The sequence below is a fragment of the Tachypleus tridentatus genome, chromosome 7, assembly GCF_004210375.1.
Source record: "Tachypleus tridentatus isolate NWPU-2018 chromosome 7, ASM421037v1, whole genome shotgun sequence".
Taxonomy (NCBI): Eukaryota; Metazoa; Arthropoda; class Merostomata; order Xiphosura; family Limulidae; genus Tachypleus; species Tachypleus tridentatus.
In genome coordinates, this window is record NC_134831.1 from 52,434,398 (window position 1) to 52,456,278 (window position 21,881).

General features: G+C 34.8%; 1 protein-coding gene across 3 annotated transcripts in view; it reads left to right on the forward strand.

Annotated features, from left to right (window-relative positions):
• Window positions 1-21,881, forward strand: part of LOC143255654 (uncharacterized) — a 56,190-nt gene that overhangs the window by 20,362 nt on the left and 13,947 nt on the right. For all 3 annotated transcript variants that reach the window (XM_076511653.1, XM_076511655.1, XM_076511654.1), the window contains 2 exons: window positions 10,174-10,208; window positions 19,446-19,571. In XM_076511653.1, coding sequence (XP_076367768.1) covers window positions 10,174-10,208; window positions 19,446-19,571 — 161 coding nt within the window. The remainder of the gene's footprint in view (window positions 1-10,173; window positions 10,209-19,445; window positions 19,572-21,881) is intronic.

Sequence of the window (21,881 nt, forward strand, 5' to 3'; positions counted from 1 at the left end):
AATTTGTGTGTTAAAAAACATTTTTTGTTAGGAGCAAATCCTAGAAGAGTGTCATTGACACATATTTACCAGTATAGGGAGGATAAAATGCTAAATTTACAGCTTGTGTTTTTATCAATGTAATAAATATGTGGGTGTGAACAGGTGAAACAGGATTGCCAGTGCTTAAAACATCCGTTTGAAAAGGATTTTTGTTGTTTAAAGTAAAGTTGATTTTGGTTGTAGTAAATTCTAAGAAGTAGACAAACAGTGTGCTGGGAATATGAATTGTAACAGATAAGTGCTATATTACAAGCTTCATTGATGAGACCTACAAAGAATAGTGACACAACCTCAAAGTTAGCCACTAAGGCTTTAGAATTTAACTAGTGTAGAGTGTGTCTTAAATTGAAGACGTTTCTATATATATATAAAGAAGAAGAGCTTGCAGTTTGTTGCATACAACGGGAGTGTCTGGGCTATGCATTCACTAAAACTGTGGTTAAGAGAGTCATAAGTCAGTTATGTGTGTTGTGTAGGACATTCTAGTTTATTTTGTTTAGGAACATCATAAAGTTGTGGATAGTTTGGTTTTACACATATAAAAATAAACACTTATTAAGTTATTTATTATCATATCTATCAAATATTTATTCAGTGCTTTTTATTGGGGGTGCGGGAAGATTGAATTTCTTTTTATTTGTAAAGACGTGATTTACTTTTGTTGATGTGTTTTGTGTTCATAATTACAGTAGAGTTACCATTGGTTGCTTTGAGAAGTTTAATGTTTGCATCTTTTGGAAAGTTACAGATGTTTATTTTTTTCAGTTAATTATTATAGTTTGCTAAGTTAACAGTCTTGTTAAAGAATTCATCAATATATTTGTTTAAAATACAGTTTTTGGGAATTTCAAGAAACCACATTTTATTTTAGTTAACTATGATAAAAGTCTGGTGGTAGAAGTCAGGGATTTCTTTACATGGTTGGAGATTGTTCAAGTTAGTTTTGCTTTTTATTCTTTTATGGCAGTGGTTCTTAACCTTGTTAAGAGGTACTGAACCCCAGAAGTTTCGTACTAACATTCACTGAACCCTTTGTAATTGGAAAAATAAAATATGATTTTTTCAAATTCAAAACATAAGTAGATATTTTGTTAGTGCACAAAATGAACCATGCATCAGTTGCACACAGCATTACTGTGTTCAAAGAACAAAACATGAATTTCACACAAAAACAAAAACATAACTCAATGAATATTTACTGCAAATCAATGTGACTTTTGCTGTTGCCTTTCAGAGACAAATTCAGAAATGTGCAGCTTCACCTTGGCAAGTGTCACTCTCATATAATTTTTGCAACAAAGTCTGTTCCTTGTTTTCGTTTTTATGTCTACCATCCTCGAAAAGAATTGCTCACAAAGATTCGTTGTAACAAACGGTATGAGTATCTCAAGGGCTTTCTTAGCAGTAAGAGGGTACATTACGATTTGGTGACAACAAAACGTTGAGAGCATGGTTGTTCTGAATAGTTGCTGTTGAACCTGGCTCTGCTGAAGTTCAATGATTTCGTCGAGGTATTCATCATTGACATCTGCTATCGCAACACTAAACGTGAACGGCTGTCTCACCCATGCGGATATGACTCTCTGGTGGGGAAGTATTCGTCGAGACACTTTGCAAGCTCATCTAAGTGCATGAAAATTACTTGCTTCAGTTCCTCGGGTACAGAAATGTCTCCGATTTCAGACACATCTTCGATCTTACTTACACAGTAGTTCAGCAGGGGAAAGTTTGCGAAGTTATCATTCTCTGTTTGTCGTTTCCATAACGGTAGTTTTTTTTTTTTTTAAAGCCTTCAGGTTTTCTTCCGCTTCGATGATGTTGACTCCACTGCCCTGCATCTGTTGATTAAGATGATTGAGAGCATTGAAGGTATCGGCCATGTACGCCAAAATGAGAATGATCTCAGATTTTTCGAAGCAATCTGCATGACAATGTTGGTGCTCTTGCAAAAACAGGGCTAATTCCACATGCATGGCTAAAACACAATTCAGCACCTTTCCCCGGGATAACCACTGCAGAAACCATATCCCACGAAAGATTGTTGTCTTTGAAGAAGTCATCCACAAGTTTCTTTACATTGGCTGCCTCAGTTGTTGTAAGAGGGTTAAAAAATAAAAAATATTTTATCTCATTCTTCACATAGCGCATGAATACAATAAGCTGGCTTAGGTTGGAAACGTCGGTGGTCTCATCGAGTTGAAGGCTGGATTTTGCTGGGCTTGAAATCAGATCTGCAACTACTTGAGCCAAGATGTCATCACTCATGTCATCTAGTCTGCTGCTGATGATGTGATTTGAAAGAGGAATTTGGGATAACTTATTTTCAGCAGCTTTTCCCAGCATGATATTCGCCATCTTCAATGCAGCTGGTTTTATGAGTGCTTTACCAATGGTGTGTGGTTTGCCTTGCTTTGCGATAAAGTATACAACTTCGTACGATGCTGTGAGGATTGGTTTTTCGATGGATACAAAGCTGAGAACAGGCAAAGTAGCCTTTTCATCGAATCTGGCTCTCTTAACCTTGAATTCAGCAAGTATTGTGTTCTTGTATTTCCCATCTCCATGCAGCTTTAGGGAGTGTTCTCTCAGTTTTGCCAGTGCTAGACTAGAATTGCTCAACTTGGCATTGCAAATCATGCATTGAGGATGCTGACTCCCATCATGTTCCGTTATATACGTGAATCCATATTGTACGTATGTATATGTTTGACCACTTTCTCTTTTTGCTTGACATAGTTAGTATGAAGGGATTGAAAGATTAGGAAAAAAATCGCAAATGAAGCACGATTATTACAGTCACAAGTCGACTGCTAAGTGCACAAACTTCCCTGCAGCTCAGATGTTAAGGCCAAGTGATGCGACGTGATCAGCTGCAGCCAATGATGGCCAAGTGGAGCATGACATCACGAATCATACGAGTGGGGTGAACGGAACGGACACACACACAGTGTGTGTGTCTTGACCTCCGCCAAACCCCTGAGACTGACTCACCGAACCCCTGGGGTTCGATTGAACCCAGGTTAAGAACCACTGTTTTATGGAGTGTGTCATTAATGTTTGGACTAGATTTTCTAGGCAGGTTATTATCTAGGTGGCAGTTGAAACTCTTTTTCTAAAATTGTAGTTCTATGTCATTGAATATCTGACCAGAACTATTATGAACTAAGTTACAATCATTGCTGTGATTGCCTTTTGGGTTGTTATAGTTTCCTAAGCTGATTTAGTATTTTGGTATGTATGGATGTATTTTTTACTTGAAATAATACTGAGTTGTTTTTTTGTATTGTCATATTCATTTGATTTGAGATAACAGTATAGTTAGTGGTCTTATTTCAGTTTAATTGTTCATAGGTAATCCAGTTCTTAGAATTCAAGGTTGCTTTTAGTAGTTTTATGTATCTGTTGAATGACACTTTGAACTGATTTCAATTTTGGGTACTTTTAACTATCACAAGTTTTTGAATTAACTCTTTAGAGCAGCAATGTCTAAGGAAGGAAATAAAACTTCTCCTTTAGAGGATTTTTACATGTAAAGTTACAAAGTTTAGAGTTAGTGGCATTGTGCTTTACTAAACCATTGCCTTCCTTCTAATCAGCAGTTTAACATTAACAAGAAAAAAAGCTGGTGGTAGGTTTTGCCAACCAGTTGCCTCTCTTCTAGTTATCAGTTAAATATTAGTGACAGTGGCAGATGACCATAGTAGTTTATGATCACAGTTTTAAGGCAAACAAGTTCAGTGGAAATATTTTGATTACTTGGATAATTGTAATAATTAAAAGCTGTTACCTTGTTATACTGAAAACATATTTTTGATAGGTGCTTTGTATCACCAACTCTCATTCATTGCTTCCCTCTGTATGTGAACTTTTACTTTATGCATGCCATAAGCTTACTGTTCCCTCTCTTGGAATCAAGTGATTCCAACATGTCTCTCATATAAATTATTGTGTGGCATCTCTTCACCAGTAGGAGCATAATACTCTCATGTGATACAGGTGACTCCATTTAAGCACCTCTACTGAACTATGACTTCAAATTTTTGCAGAAGACTAAAGCACTGAAAGAGTGAAAAGTTTGAGAAGAGGGAAATACCTATCAGATATACATTTTCAGTATAGGAAAATTATAACTTTTGATGTGGTACTTCCTGTCTGTTGACAAGGTTAACTGGAATCCCACAGTGATTAGGAGGATGGACCAGTGGGAGGAAAGAACAGAAGCACCACTAAAAAAGCATCCAGAGGTTAGCCTTCATAGATGAGAGAGTCAGATCAGAAGATCTGAAGAAAGGAAGCTCAACACTTCTGACTAGGAACACTCTTTGCTCATATGTAAAGAGTGGAGAAAAAAGTGGTAAAAGGATAGGATGACATCCAAGTAGGAGAGAATTGAGAGAAGATATTTATCCAAAATCTTAAACAGATACTCACAAGTCATTCCCACAGAGCAGAAAAGTGGGTAAACAGAGGATGAGTCCCTTGGTGTAGAGTGGTTATGGCATGACAGACCTTGCTCAGTAAGTCATCTAAATCCAAAACCCATGCAGCTGGGAACTGCAATCCACCCAGGGGTAGGATGTGGATGATACTTTCATCATCATAACCCCCAGAAACTGTAGGAACTTTAAAACCACTTCAACCATAGGGTGTGAAATGTGTTATTTAAAGAATATTTTGATTCAGGAACCTGACATCCAGTATAAAAAAGATGTCTTGCAAACAAAATCTACTTCCCCAATAGCAAAATTAGCTGGAATCATCTTATAAGCAATAACATCCTCAGACAAAGGTACATGAAGGATAGCAAAAGGATAAAACCAGAACAATACCACCTACCCTTGCTGTGACCCACAAATCAAGAGGATCATAACTAAAGGAAGGAATTGAGACAACCCTGAACATCCATCAGGACTTATGTTGACTGATTCACTCTAAATTCAAAACGTAATCACAGAGTACTGACATCCAAGTGGGGGAAGGATGAGAGCTTCTAATTAAAGAGGTGAACTTCTTCAGTTTGATGGATATTGTAGGATATCAAATTGTCTACACAAATAGAACACCACCTCCCTACTCTGAACTAAATGGTATTGTCTTTTTTGTCTGGAATACATTTGGCAGGGTGCCTTTATGCTTGACTACTCCAGTGGCATGGAACTCATAACTAGTATGGATTTCATGATGATGAGAAACCCATTTGAAGTAAAAATGCATTCTCTAAATGGCTGGTATTGGTATTAAAACTTTAATTAAAATAAAGTACAGAACAGTAATTCAACCTTTTTAGGTCATTTTCAGGTTAACAAAGTAGGGAAACAAATACAAACAAATTTAAAATGAAACAAGTCCCATTTATACTACAACTGAAAACAAAATTGAACTAGTACAAAGGAACACCTTAAAACCCATAATAATTAATAACCTAACATCTAACTAGAACATCCCCTTCAATCCTATACATGTTTACACTCATCCCTAAGATGTGCTCAGCAATGGTCAGTTCCAAACTCTCATTGTTAACCTGAAGATGACCTAAGAAGGTCGAAATGTTGTTCTGGTATGGACTTCCATACTCCACTTGAAAAAAGGTGGGTGAAAATGTGTAAGAGAGCCCATGGCAATACCATTACCAGAGCCAGTATGATTGGTGATCATGAAATCATATTTTGCAAATCAGACCATCCCAATTTATTCAGTCAAGGTATGGCAGGGAAGGGCAGTTTTACATAATACAGTATATTTCAGATGAGCCTGCAATTAATGATATTACTTATTACAATTTCAAATAACCTGAAACTGAGTTAAATAATAATTTAAATTTAGGAGTTAGTTAAATGTTGATATATATCAAATTTATGACATTTGCCAAGAAGATCGATATACAGTTTTCTTAATACAAATATATTTTAATATTAAAAACAAATATAATTTATGATAATGATTTTTACAAATAACGGTTTATATACAAAAGGTATACAAACTTAGAAACAATATTGAGTCTTCTATCTGATCCAAAACTTTTTTGATATAGTCTTGAGGTTTTGTGATGAGTGAATTAATTTAAAGTTCATATTGGTAAAATTTTCTAAACAGGGAGCTAGCTAGCTATTCACTGATCATATGCTGATTATAAGTCGAGTTTCTTACATGTTCCCTTCTGCTTTAGCCACAAAGTCCATGGGTGATGTACTTTGGAATTAGCAAGTTATGAAGCAAAATTACAAAATTCTTTACATTCAAGCAATCTTGTGAAACATCCCATCTTAATGTTGAGCACTGTAAAGTTATAGAATGGAAAGCTCAAGTCATAGTGGCTATACAGTGTGGGTTTGGAATGGAAGAATGCTTGACCAGGCACCACTCACTAGAGAGCAGGATTCTTGTAATAAAAGTATGAAGGATGTGCCCGTAAAATAAAAGAAATCATTAAGATGGACTTTTTCAGTCTTAGAGTCACACTAAACCATGAAGAACAGCCACAGGTGGAAGGCAAAAATCTGAGGAAACTGAAACTTGACATGATGTAAATAATGGGATATAAATGTGTTACATTTGGTCCACATGCTTGATTGCAAGATTTTCTCTTATAGCTCGGTGGTATCAAGGGAAATTGATGAGAAGTTATACTGAATAATTTCTAATGGGAAGGGGACAATGAGGAAATAAGTCTAATGGATCAAATGATCAACCTAATTTATGAGGCAAGAAGAGGGTAAATCTCTAAATGAAAAAGATTGCCACAGGATAAAAATTAAGGAATGGGAACCTTGGAAGGAAACTGTGCAGCCAATTTAACAATAAAATGCATGCACTAGATACAGAAATCTATGTGGATCGAGGTGGGAGGTAGAGAGAAGGGAAATAGACAGAAAGAAGGATAAAGGAGAAGATGAGTATCATAGTAAATTGTTCATATGACGTTAATGGTAAACAAGTAAGACCATTGACGACCACTGACCAAGAGGAAAATGAAATGCGTTTTAAGTGCAAGTTGATCTATAAAACACAAGGAGGAGGTTTGAATGTAGGTAAAGTAAAGAAATGGAAGACCACAATAAAATCCCAGTCTGGAAGAGTAGGTTGTTGGGAAGGATAGTTAATCTATAAGGAATGGATTAAGATGGTAAGGATAGTCAAAATAAAGACTGTGATAACAGGAAAGATGAAAAGTAAGGGACAAGACTGTCTAATAACCTGAAATTGAGGAGGTGGGAAACCCTGATTGTAAAGCCATGTCCGAAACTTGAAAACACCACCCACACTAAGTGAAACAGCTGGAAATCCTCATGAATGGAACTACATGGGAAAGACTTTCCACTTCTCATGATGTACCTCCATGGAATAAGGATGTATGGACTGAGCAATATAGAAAGCTGTGACAGAAACCCAGTGTTCTTGTCAAGGACTGGACAAAAATCCAGATAGTGAAGATGGAAGACTTGAACTGTGGGATGTAGAACCCGTGACTTGGGTTGAAAAAAAAAGGCTAGGGAAAAAGGAAAGGGAGTACAGGATAGGAAAATTAGAGGTGGTGAAAATGAGGAAACCATGGTTGAGTTGGGCAGTAGTTGGCTATTTAAAGAACTCTACACAGAGTGGTATGGATTATGAAAACTACCTGATGAACCAATTAGATATGAGGATAGACTTGTAGGAATTTGTGGGAACAATTAATTTTGATTGAAATAGTCAAGGCCTGACATTGAGGCACCAGGGACCAAGAAAAGGGTAATTTGTGATTTATGGTGGTAGCAAATGCATTGATGTGAGGAAAACCTTACCAATTGCAAAGCCACTTGAAGTGAAGAGGATTGAGGCACAGCTGGTGAGAGGTAAGAAGTGATCCAAAGCCTGATGGATATCTGCAAGCTCAAGAAAGTTATATGCAAGCACCTTTCATTAACAAACAAACATTCCAAAGCTTCCTGATGATTGACCTATGCACCCCAGTTCTGGAGAGGTGCATCCATAAACAGATGTAAATCTGGATAAGGAGGAGAAAGCAGGTTACTTTCTAATGTATGAGTCTTATCTAACTACCAGAGCAAATTGTTCACTAGGGAAGGAGAAAGTGTAATAGGAGTAATCAAGGAATCCCATACAAAGTTCCATTGATTATGCAGAGACCACTGTAGGGAATGCATGTGTGCATGACCTAAGGGACTTGTGGTATTATAATGACTACAACCCCAAATACAAATGAACCTCATATGCAGAAAGTGAGGGAACATATAGGGCATGGCAAACTAACAATTCCGTGGAACAAACCATAGAAGAAAAGGTTGGGTCTGACTGAGGTGAGTGTTGAAAAAGATGCCTATATGACAAGGTATTGGGTAGGATGGATGTAGGACTTCAATTTAATTAACCATCCCACCCATGTAGCTACTTGATGGAGCTGAAAAATATGACTAACTGACTCCCATTCTGAATGGGCTAGAAGAAGCCAGTTGCCCATATAATAATGGAAATGCAGTCTCAGGGCTGAAAGGTGAATAGCAAAATCTCTGACAACTAGACAGAAAACATAATGTGCATAAACATGCAAGAAGGGTAGGGCACAAAAATGGTACACTGCTCCATGATGAATGAATTGATAATTTTGGCAAGACCAAGGAGGGAAAGGACATTTCCTGAAAATCTCTCAGGAATTTTATGAAAAGTCTCATATATATATGTTCTGCAAAAGAGTCACAAGGATTATACATAGGCACAAAAATTGGGCATGAGGTAAACTGATAAGAGATTTGGGGCCTGCCACCCAAATGGGTAAAAATAAACCAACAGTTGTTGGTCAAGATAAGAACAGTCTGCACAATGATAAGCAAGGGCAAACTGTTCCAAAGCCCATGGGAAACAAGGATTCTAGCATTGTAGTGTAATTGGGAGATGAATTGTTCAGCATGGATCTGAATGTCAGGAGAGGGGATAAAATCAGTTAGGGTTGGAAAGAGTGTAATAACAAAGGATGTGAGCCATAAGTAATAGGGGTGAGGGATAAAACATTATATTCCTGAGAATTAAGGTCTACAAAAAAAACATGGAAGGATGAACGGAATCTTCATGAATGGCTATGAAAGGTACAGCAAAATTGGGAGATGGAAACAGGCGATTGAAGTTTGAACAGGTTCAACATGTTCAGAAGGAAATGGACCAGAGTCTGGACATAGAAGTTTTTGACTTGTTTAACAATTGATATCTCTGTGAATAAACATTAATAAATATCTCAATAAGTCATCTTCTCTTAAGTCCTGAAATAAAGTGCTTGTCATAGCTGAGACACTCAGAGTGGTGGCATTAGCTTTGGAATTTATTCTTCAAGAGCCAACTAAAATGGGAATGTACATAAAAAAGAAGAAAAAGGGGATACTACAATGAGGTAGAACGAAAGTAATTTTAAAGAAAACTGGGTAGTTTATAATGTATAAACCACTTTGTGAATAAACTGTATATTTGACTGAAATTAGGTCAAATAAGAAATGCATCCAAGTATAAGGGCTGCCAGACAAGAAGTGATTGTGCAGTACAGGCATTTAGAGGGATTCATGTTTATCATGTGAGTATACTGTGCTTCTGTTGATGGATAGGTGACAATGATGAGTTACATGAGAGACAAGTTGGAATCACTTGATTGCAGTAAGGGCGAGCAGAAAGCCTATGACGTGTGAAGAAAAAGTTTGCACATAGGGAGCAGCAACGAATGAGAAGAGCTAATCTTTTGAGCAGGGTGAAGTAGCATATAGGAATTAGTAATAATTATAAACTTCCAATTTTGATTAATTGATTGCTGGAGTAATTAGAAACACTGATTTTGTTTAATAATCATACTTTCAATCAGTCAATTAAACCACCCAGTTCTACAGGTAAGATTACCAGAAAGAAAATATTATTGGACTCAGAATTATAACAGATTAAAAGTGATGATACAGAATAAATGATATTTGTATACTGCACTAAAGAAAAAACTAGTATGCATATTCCCTTCTATGCCATATTACATTGTAGAACCTATTTAATTTTTTATCTTATGTTAACATGTATACATTTGTTTTAATAATTAAAAATAAATTTATTCAATTCTTTGTTTTCATTTTTAAATATCTTGTGATTTGTTTGTTTTTTTTGTTTTAGTGCATGATTTCAGTCCTGAAGAAGTAAAAACAGTGGTAAGTTTACACTATTTGATAGGAGATACAGTAACACCTTCTCTTGAACTATGCCAACATTTTCATAGATCATATAACAAAGAACATTGTAGCTCAAAGTGATTGTTGAAATTAAATTTCTTTTATATAATTTTTGTAAATTATATCTAAAACCTAATCACAGGGTACTGACATCCAAGTAAATTATATCTAAATGAAATTTGATTTTTGGTAAATTAATAATGGAATAAAACACATATATCAAATAAATATATTAGTTATATTATGCATGTTACCTGAAACATGTTTGACTGTTGACCTTGAAACCATGTTTCACATGCTTTTTTCTTCTTGGTGACTCAGTAGTGAGTCTAGTGGATTAAATTACAAAAACAAAAATAATGTTTTGATATCTGTTTTTGGCAGAGCACAGATAATCCAGTCTGTATCTTTGTAATTAACAATAAACAAAAAGATCACATGCTTATCCTATGTAGTAAACTGATTATATAATGGGATTTGTGTGTGTCTGTGGTTATCTTATTCATTTGTTATATTCTTTCTTTCAGAAGTTGTTAATAGTTACTCTCTTACTTTTAATTATATATTATCTATAACCAATTCAAAGTCAAGGTTTTCATCTATCAAGTGATGATTATCATATAACGTTATGTTGTGAATGGTTAAATGTTATTTTCTCTTGGAGTAGTGACATTCTTCCCATGAGAAAGTTAATGACTATCTTGATGAATTTGTAGTAATGCTTATCACATAGTTGGAAAGCCAGAAAAATTTTGAGAAGTAAGGGAATATGTCTACTTTTTGTTTGCTATTAGTGTATATTGTTTATTACATTATTTAACTGGCCTGGCATGGCCAAGTGTGTTAAGGTATTTGACTCGTAATCCAAGGGTTGCGGATTCGAATCCCCGTTGCACCAAACGTGCTCACCCTTTCAGCCGTGGGGGCGTTATAATGTGACGTTTAGTCCCACTATTCGTTGGTAAAAGAGTAGCCCAAGAGTTGGCAGTGGGTGATGTCGACTAGCTGCCTTTCCTCTAGTCTTACACTGCTAAATTAGGGACGGCGAGCGCAGATAGCCCTCGAGTAGCTTTGTGCGAAATTTAAAGCAAACAAGCAATTATTTAACTGAATAAAAATTGAGCACATTACTATCATTGGTATAAAAATTAGGGTTAACTCTCTTCAACAATTTACAGCAAGAAAAACATAGAATAGTTAAGTATTTCATGTTTATTCTTTATGTATGATTATGAATGTAACCAAAATGTAAAAATACGAATACTTTTAGGTTAATTAAGATTAGATTGGGAAAATAAATAATAATAATATTATAATAATAATGTTTCCTAAGGCATGAGCAGCTTATAGTAATTCATAAATAATGTAATTCATCAGCATAATGTGAGCTGCACATTTCCTGAGTGATTTACATCTTATAATCACAGGGGTAGTAGTTAGAAATGGTTAAAAGGGCAGTAAAACAATAAACTTTAATTATCAATAGATGTACACTTTTAAGAAGTTAGAGCTGCTTGGGATAAACAAATATAATTTATTGTAAAAATTTGAAGTCATCATAAAAAGAAAAACAGATAATTTAGATATGATTTTTTTTGTGGTTATGAGGTTGATCAAATTGACCAATTCAGTTTTGAGATAGGGAAGAGAAAATAACAGATACACTAAAAAAGTTTTAATGAAAAAAATACTTAAAATACATTGAGCAGGTTTTAAGTATTATACAAAGGGAATTTTTTTTAGATTTTTTTAGATCAGGAAAAGTATTTTTAATTTTAATATAAAAGTTATTTGGACTATTCAAAACAAATACTCAATATATTCATGGACAAATCTTTATTTTATTTCATTAAAAATAATTCAGCATAAAATATGACATTTTGTATGTGAATGTATTTTAATATTAATCAGTGATAGCGAGAAAATCCACTTGTAGAAAAATATATATGTAAAAACGGCCAGTTTGGGTTGAGAAAATTGTTTTAAATAGAGGAGTGAACAACGTTTTGAACTTCTTCGGTCATCGTCAGGCTCGCCCCTCTACATAAAAAAAAATTTAAAGATATACACAATGTATTGAAAGTTAAAAGTATTAAGTCTAAAAAGACATTAATTGAATACAAAAAACTCTACATGGCTGTTTAATTGACCAAGCCTGTAATAAGAGAGTTAATTTATAATCTAGTAAAATTTAATGGATCAGTAATAAGTAAATGTGATTTTAAGTTTCTGAATGTAAAAGAAGGGTTAAGTAACAAACTTATGCCAGTAAAACAGGCTTGCAAATATGTTTTTGTATGGTGAAAAGTTTTATCTATATAAGAAGAAAGTTTAAGTATTTCTTCTTTAAAAAGAATTTCACGTGTGCTGCAGTGCTTTTTTAGTCTGAGACAATTACTGAGCCCCACCTTTCTTCAATTCTTCTCAGTACATCATGAAAGCAACTTTTTCACATTTTACTCAACCTCCTATAACCATCAAGCTTATCTGTTGTTTTTTTTATCTTTGTAATTTTCCATACAGTAAAATCTTTATTTGGGTCATTATCATGTCCTCATTATTGAACAACTAAATTTGCTGTCATTACAACAGAATTTTGAAAAATTTATTATTAATTTCATTAGTCAGTAAATTTGGTTTGAGGTTTTTCTTTCAAATTTTTTTATTCAAGCTTATTACCAGAACAAACTATATTTTTTAAATTTGGATAATTATAGTTTCTGCAAGAAGAAAATTTATCATTTTGTATACATGTATGTTTTGATATTTTCATCAATTGATATATGGAGATTTTTTTATAATACTGTTGCATGTATTTTGTGCAGATTGCCCTTGAGCAGTTTTACATAAACTTCATCAAAGAGATATCAGTTTTAGGAAAGATAAAAGCAAAATAGTCATTGACTGCTAGTGACTGTTAGTGTACTTTATTTCTGATATAGTACTTACCTCCACTCACAGTATTAGCTGTTATTGTTCGCATGACTTTCTCTGCACTCTTTTACAAAAACTTCACTTCTCATTTGGTAGAAATTTAATTTAGATGTGCTCTTTTGTGTCTTCATTGTGCATATTCCACTTTGTTATCCTCCCAAAGTGGTTAATTTTTCAACTTAATGTTACTTAATCAAATTAATTCTTCTAATTTATTTTTATCAATTCATTCAAGTCACTATTTGTGCTCTGAATTCTGAAGTTAAAGTTATCACTTCAGGGGTTACAGTCCTCAGATGTTGGCAACCTGATAAAGGATTTATTTGCTTCTATGCATCAGGAGATCGAACATTACGTGATCCAACTTTTATCTTCAACCTTTACTTTGGCCCCCATTAACACTTCTATGGCTATACTGGTTGATGAGGAATTTGTTTGTTTTTCTTCATCTCCAGAATTATCCAAATATTAGCATTCACAACTTGTGATGTCTCCTAGGCCTAATTCAGTTTTCATGGATTTATGTCTCAGATTTGTGATCTTTTCTCAATGTCAGTTACATATTATTCACTTAATTTTTACTTATTACATGACCAGTCTTCCTTTACTTTTAGTTTTTCCTTCCTCTCCTGATATTTGGGTTTATGCTAATCATTTAGTCTTGCATTTGCATGAAGGTTTAGCATGCTATACACCCGAATTATTTCAGCTTATCTCACACGTTCTTCTCATTGGGTTATCTGTCTGTTTGTATATCAGTAGCTTTTAGGTTTCTCCTTATCTATTTAAGGCAGGAATCAGCTTGCAAAACTTTTGTCTCTTTTAATTTTACACATAAGGTTTTTTTGGTGTTAGCTTACCATCATTCCATCCTTACAAATATTGTAGCTGTTTGTCTCTGTCAGGGCCTCATGTGCCCTACCACCACCACCAGAAAAAAAAAAGCAATTCACCACCACTAGTTTTACATTTTCTTCTCTATCGTTGAGTTCCTGTGGCTTACCAGCATCTGTCAGTCGTCTCTGTAATTGCTCTGACATCAGGCAATATAACATGTTCCAAATCCTTCCTGGTTTTTTTTCACTACCTTTTCTTTGTTTTCAAAGGAGTTGGAGGTTGATAATCGATTGTTTTTGTCTAAGTCTCTTTATAACAATATCCAAGTTCACCTTGGAATCATTCTTTCCTTAAGGTGAGTGCTTTTCTGTTAGGTTGTGTATATGAGCCGTGATTATGTTCTACCCTTCTCTTACATGCCTATATCTCCTCTTTCTCACCCTTCTTTTTGGTTTATTCTTCACAGGTTGGTTAATCAGTTTCAGGTCTTTCCCTTTGGACTTTCTTCAGCATCTTCCATGTTTGGTTGAACTGGCAGGGCTTTTTCATGTCTTCTCCATACTCGGAGACTAAAGTATTATTGTAATGTAGATCGCTTATTCTGACTTGTTCTGAACTAAAATTGGCCTCTTGCACCTGGAAGCTACTTTCTGTGGTGGCTCAGATGGACTGGTTGGTGAAAATGTGGTATTTCTTTTTCCAACCCATTCACTGTCTTATCCAATGGGGTTTTTTTCAACACTAATATCTGTTAACCACTGCCTTCTCATTCATAACTTTGTTTAATGAAAATTTTGTCCACCATGCCCTATTGGCTTAGTCATTTGCTACTTGTGAGGTTCTTTTGTTTTTGGAGATTTCATTTTCCATGACATCACTGGTCTCTCCTGGTAATTCCCATTTACAATCCCTTCAGAGGGCATTTCATGAATGATAGAATCTTTATCAGGATCCTCTTTCCACCCTCATTTCCCTACCTCCTCTCTTGTGAGACAATCTGCATTGGTGATTGGACAATACCCACATGTCAGCAGGTGTGCCACTTCCTTCTTTGCATCTGGATCTACATATTTTCCTAGATACTTTTCTTCAGGCATGGGGAGTATGGATCAATAATAATGACACTTAAGCCAGTGGTCTGCAGACTTCTGGGCTTTGCATGTTGCTGTTTTTGAATTTCTGTTTATGCATTGAACCTTACAATATTTTCTTCCTCTCACCTTACATTGTCTGAGAACAGTTCCTTCAAACAATTCTACAGTGGTAGCACTTATCACCCACTGAGGGGTCAACCAGTCCAGGGATCTATGTTTTGATCTTTGGATCTCTTCTACTAGGAGCATGCATTTGCATTATTATAAGTCATCTACAGTATGCTTTCCATCTGCCCCTGTTTTGATCTTTGATCGCCTCTACTAGGAGCATGCATTTGCATTATTATAAGTCATCTACAGTATGTTTTCTATCTGCCCCTGGATCATCTTTTGTTTTGTAACTGGATATATCCCACTGATTGAGCATTAGGTCCCCTCATTTTCAAGGTTTTTTTTGCCATCAGTAGGATTTTCCAAATGCAGTTGCTTTTGCTATGGGTCTACATACCAAGTTCCCTTTCTTTTGGTTGCCTGTACTTCATCCATTGGCTGTGGAAATTGATATCTTCAGTTTGGATTGGTCTTACAAATATCTTTATGTGTACCCATTCATCTGATTACTTCAATGAGTGATTTTTTGTCCAGTCCAATTCTTGTCAATTCCTCTTAATTGCTTCCTATTGACTAGGTCAGTTATGGTTTCTGATGTTAAGTCGACTGCTCCTCTCCTTTGTGTCCCTTGTCTGTTTCTCCCACCTTTCTCTTTTGAACTCAATCACATTCTAAATGCCAACCTTCATATTTAGTGTATTCAAACTTACCTTTTCTTAGGTTTTAGTGTGACAGTTCAGTTTCACATGTTGTTTTCTCATTAATTGGTTTCATCTGTCCATTTTACATGGTGGTGTAGACAAGGTAAGTGGCAGTTGTTGAACATTTGGTTTGTTGCTGAAGGATTTTCTTCTGTCTTGACATCATGCAGTCTTTATCCCATGTATTTTGGTTTTCTGACACCATAGTTTTTCTGCTTCTGTTCTTCAGATATGTCACTCTCACTGGAGTCCTAACCTTCAGAATTGGATCACTCATATGGTTAATTATTCTCTTACTTTACTTTTATTTGAACCACTTGCTTGTGTTCAATGTTGCATCTTTTGTGTATTAAATAATTTTCTCTCTTAGTCTGTGGATTTCAATGGTCAGATTTGTGTGCCATTGATGTTTCATGTATCCTTCTCCCACTGCCTATTTTTCTTTTATCTGGTTTGTTCCTCCTTCTGCAGGCCTTGGCAGCTTGAAAGGACTGTTCCTCCTTTTCTCCTATTTCCCTCTTTCTTGTCTTTACTCTTCACTGGCTCCATAGAGGCTTATGTGTCTGGTCAGAGCTTTTTGTTCTTCTACAGCCCATTTTGCTACATTCTAGGATTCATGATTCTGGCTCTTTATCCTCTGGCAATCATCATCTCCCTTTTCTTTTCTCTTTTTGCTAAGTGGGGTCCACCTTTTGGTTTCAATATCTTATGTTTCCCTACCTTCTTCCTCCTGGACTTGTTCCCATTGTCCCTGCATACAATCCTTCACCTTACTGTTTCCCTTGCTTCTTGTCTTTGTCATCCATTGGAGGGGATTCTTACATTCTTATTGCTCATCTTCCACTGTCTACATCATCTTGTGGTTTACTCCTTATTGTCTACCACTTTGGCTGTTTTTTTTTTTTTTAGAATTCAGTATGATTTAACCTGGTAAAGCTTATTCATTCATTTTTTTCTTTCAGGGGCCCCTATTTCTGTTTATCACATGGATTTCACTCAATGATGTGTGGTGCTTGACCAGGTATTCTGTAATTCTAAATCCACACTGTATGCCATGTTAACTTGCACTTTCTCTTTCATGGTTTTGTACACTCACTGTCAAGATGGGGTGTTTCACAAGATTGGTTGATTGTTAATTAACTTGTGATGATTTATTTCATAAATATGACTGTTTAAGACCATATCACACATGGACTGCATGGGTAAAGCCTTAAATGAATAAGTCAGTGTGGTCTTCTTTTCAAACTAAGATTTCATGGTAACCTATTACTCTGTCTCTGGTGATAGTGTTCCTGTGGACTGTTTACCTCATTGTCACCCTCCTTTCTTGAATGGAGTATGAGAGTCCTTACTACTTTCCAGTGTCAAGTTACTGGATTGGTTGACTATGGAGGCACCTTCCTGAATGAAACAAGTTAAAAACCATTCAGTTGAGTATAGAGCAGTGGTGATCTGCTGATGTTGATGCAACTTTGCTTTCAGAGGAATTCAGCTGTCACATTCCTGGTTGATGTAACCACCTAATACTATTTACACAAACATGGGAGACAAGCCTTCACTTTACAGGATGATGTGATCTTCTGATACACACTACACACACACACACATACACTGGAGTTGAACTGTCACAATTGTGGTTCACCCCTTTTATTGGGAGCCCTCATTCTACCTTTTTGTGGAAGTCAGTTCCTAATGTTGAGGGTTTGAATTCAAGTAAACCAATTGCTGTAAGTCCTCACACAAATTTGAGTTGTCTATCTTCATCCCCAATTGCTGCTTCTGTATTGTGTTAGATTGTTCCAGTTCTTTTCTTGACTATACCTCATTATATTCTAATGGGGATGTTATTGCCTTTGTAGGGTGTTGTCTTGTGCCATGATTGGGGGAGTTGATTCTTTTGATCTGACTATGTCATCTACAGAGGTATCTTTCAGACACTTTTGTGATGGGGTACTTCTGTCATTCCACTTTCTTCTCAGTGTAAGATTCTAGCTAATCTTGTGAGGAGATGTAGGTACCATATTGTAAGTTATAATCTTTCTGTACTGAAAATTATTTTAGGAGGGTACTTACCTCTTCTCACCCTTCCTCACCACTTATTCAGTGCTCACACCTTGTGCTGAACTTCAAAGTGAAGGTTCGGTACAGGAATGTAGAGGAAGGCATGTGAATATGTCATGCTACTGTTGGTTAAGAGCTGATGCATGATGATTTATGTGAGAGACATCTTGGAATATAGTGATTCCAACAAGGAGGGGAGAGTGCAAGTCTTGTGGCATGCACAAAGAAAAAGTTTGCATACAGAGAGCAGCTCTGAACAAGAATAGCTAATCTTGGGGAAGAGGTAAATACCTATTGTTAATACATATTCAGTATAGGGAAATTGTAACCTTCTTGGTGTTCTATAACATAATATAAACTTATCTTTACAATATCACCAAACACAACTATTGTTTAGATTGATGACACACAATTTTTTAGTTTTAATCTCCTTTTATTAAACTACTTAATGTTTAAATAAGTTGATTTAATCTCAAAAGCAAGAATACAAGAAATTTTGAGAATCTGCATTTTTAGACTATCTTGTTTTTTAATAAAAATTGTGACCTAGTCATGATAAACTACCGAAAGTTTCAGGTGCTCAGTAGACTTGCCTTAATATTCTCTACTTACTCAGTTTACTGAAATTTCACTGATATTCATGTGTTGTTTTTTCACTGCCTCTATTGTTTATCATCTCCTATTAATAATACATATTTCTCTACTGAGCAAGTTGAAACCTAGAAATTTTTTACAAACTCCAGTAACAATTTGTGACATAAGTTATCACAGAAATACTGTTGCTATTTTCACAATCTTCTGATGTCATCAGGTTCTTCATGACTTTTCCAATTTCTTTGATTTCTGAAAGAAAGAAAGATAACATCCTGATTCTTCTGGATGAAAGTATAAAAGTGATATTATAACACTTGTTATGTTTAATACTCCTTCAAATATATACATAGAGCCAAACATAAAATTTAATTCGATTTTCATATCTAAAGATTAAAAATTCGAATTATATAGTCTAAATAATTAGGAATCTAAGAAATACATATATATATTACATATAAATAAATGAAGGAATAAAATGTATTCTAAAGATGGCTGGTATGGGTATTAAAACTTTTAAGTAAAATAAACTTTTAATCTAATTTAAAGACTGTTGATTTGGGTAGTAAAACTATAATTATAGAAGTTTATTTTACTTAAAGTTTTAATACCCATACCAGCCATCTTTAGAATACATTTTTACTTCAAGTGGGTTTCTCATCATCAGGAAGGAATAAAATATTCAACAGTGTAATTTAATGACAAGAAATTTGATAGAACATTGAAAATTATGTATACTGAAATCATCAGTCAATTTCTGGAGTCAGAATATCAATCAGGATATTGTGCTCCTTAATTTTGTTTTTAATGAGTCATGTTTTGTTTAGTTGCTCATAAAACAATTTATATAAATATTGGTAAATATACAGTAATTTTTTTTGACATAGATGAAGACTCCAGTTGCAGATAGTAACAGTTATTTTCCAGAGAGACATAACAACAACAACAACAATAATGATATTTCCAAGGACAGAAAAGATGTACAAGAAAAGCATGCCATATGGCATTTTGAGGTTGGTAGCTGTTGTTGAATATAAAATTTTTTATCACAATGTAATATAAAATGAGATTGGTTCATAAAGCCTTGATATGAAATTCAATTATTTGAGTGAGGTAGATTTACCTTTGGAACATTGAAAGCCTTTTCTTGTTGAGTTTGAACTCATGCTATAAATAAAATGTGACTACAAATTTCTGAATGTACTTTTGTAGGTTATTTTGCTTCAACTAGTCTTCTACTCAGGGAAACTTGCCAGTAGGAGTTGATTATAGTTTTAGCATGTCATTTTACAGCTGGTCAGCAGTACCTTTCAGTACACTGTGTGTATAGTGTTTTCCGATACTTGCTACATGTACTCATAGTATGACCTAGCATATATGTAAGGTGGTCTATATAATTTCTTCATTGACTCACTGTTCTTAATAATTTCTTCATCCAGATTTTTTGGGGTCATTTCAGATACTTGTATATCTGTTGATCTTTCACTTCATGTTAACCTTGGGCTCATTAGATTCCTTACTTTAATCTTCTATTCATCATATAAATTTGACTTTTCCATTTTCTATTAGATTTTAAGTCAGGCAGTTTCAAACCTTTTTCACAACAAAGGGATATTTATCCATGATGACGAGAAAACCCACTTGTAGAGAAAATTATATATGTAAAAAATGGCTGGTATGGGTAGAGAAAGCACTATGTAGAGGAGCAAACAATGTTTTGACCTTCTTCAGTCATCATCAGGTTCACAAAGAAAGAAAGAGGTAGCTAACCAATAGCTGACCACATGTTTGAAGGTGGTTGTGTAATTGAGTGTAGGAATGTAGAGGTCGTGCTTAGATGTTGGATTATATTGATTAATATAGGTATAAAGGTGTTCCTTTGTATTGGTTTATTTTAGGCTTGAGTTGTTGTATAAGTAAGGCTTCTTTAACTTTGCGTTCGTTTATGTTTGTTTCTTTATTTAGCATTTGGGTGTTTTCTATGGTTATGTTGTGTTTATTTGATTTGCAGTGTTCGAAAACGTGTGAAGGTGACATTTTTGTGTTCTGTGAATCTGGTTTCCATTTTTCTACTTGTTTGTCCAACATAGAAGTTGTGGCAGCTATCACATTGTATTTTATAAATGACGTTGGTGTTGTGTTTGTCAGTGTAGTTTTTATATAGTATAGACCTTAGTTCTATATTATGTGCATATAATGTTTTCTATGGTTCATGGATGAAACTTGTTAATATTGATGAAGTACTGTTTTATTTTGTGTAATTCATCATTAATTTTATTTGTTGAGCATAGTTTTATGGCTATGTTTTTTTGGTTTCTTAGTATGTTGAGTTTTTGTTTTGCTTCATGTGCTGAGTCCCAAGGAATGTATAGTCCAGTATGGGTGATTTTTCGGTGGATTCCTGTTTTAAATTGTCTATCGGTTCTTGTAATTTTGAGGTTACGAAATGATATTACAAGAACCGACTACAAGAAACTGTAGAATACATTATATGCACACACCTAGACAAAAAACAAAATAAACTAACAAAAGTAAATATACCCCAAGATTTAAAAAAATCACAATACCATATACGGCTGCATGCCATACATTCCCGACATCAGCAGAAAAAAAACCAACATTTGGAAAAAACTTATAACAAAACCCAACAATCCAGTAAACACTAAGTTTCTTCAAAAACCAGGTACAAAACTAAAGTCCGTAATATGTAAAATCTACACTGACAAACACAACACTAACATTATTTGTAAAATATAATGTGATAACTGCCATGACTTCCACATTGGAGAAACAAGTAGAAAAATGGAAACCAGATTCAAAGAACACAAAAAGTTACCTGCACAAGTTTTCGAACGCTGAAACTCAAATAAACACAACATAACCATAGAAAACACCCAAATACTAAATAGAGAAACAAACATGAACAAATGCCAAATTAAAGAAGCCTTAGTTATACAACAACTTAAGCCCAAAATAAACCAATACAAAGGAACACCTTTATACCTATATTGAAAAATATAATCCAACATTTAAGCACACCCTCTACATTCAATTGCAAACCCCTTCAAACATGTGGTCAGCTATCGGTCAGTTACCTCTTTCTTTCTTTGTGAACCTGAAGATAACCGAAGAAGGTCGAAATGTTGTTTGCTTCTCTACATAGTGCTTTCTCAACCCATACAAGTCGTTTTTTACATATATAAAAGGGATATTTATGTTTGGCATTCAGTAATGCTTATTTACATGTTCTGTTTCACCCATCATTATATTTCACATGGTGAAATGATTTCTCAGTTTATGACCCTCCCCTTTAATCTAGCTTT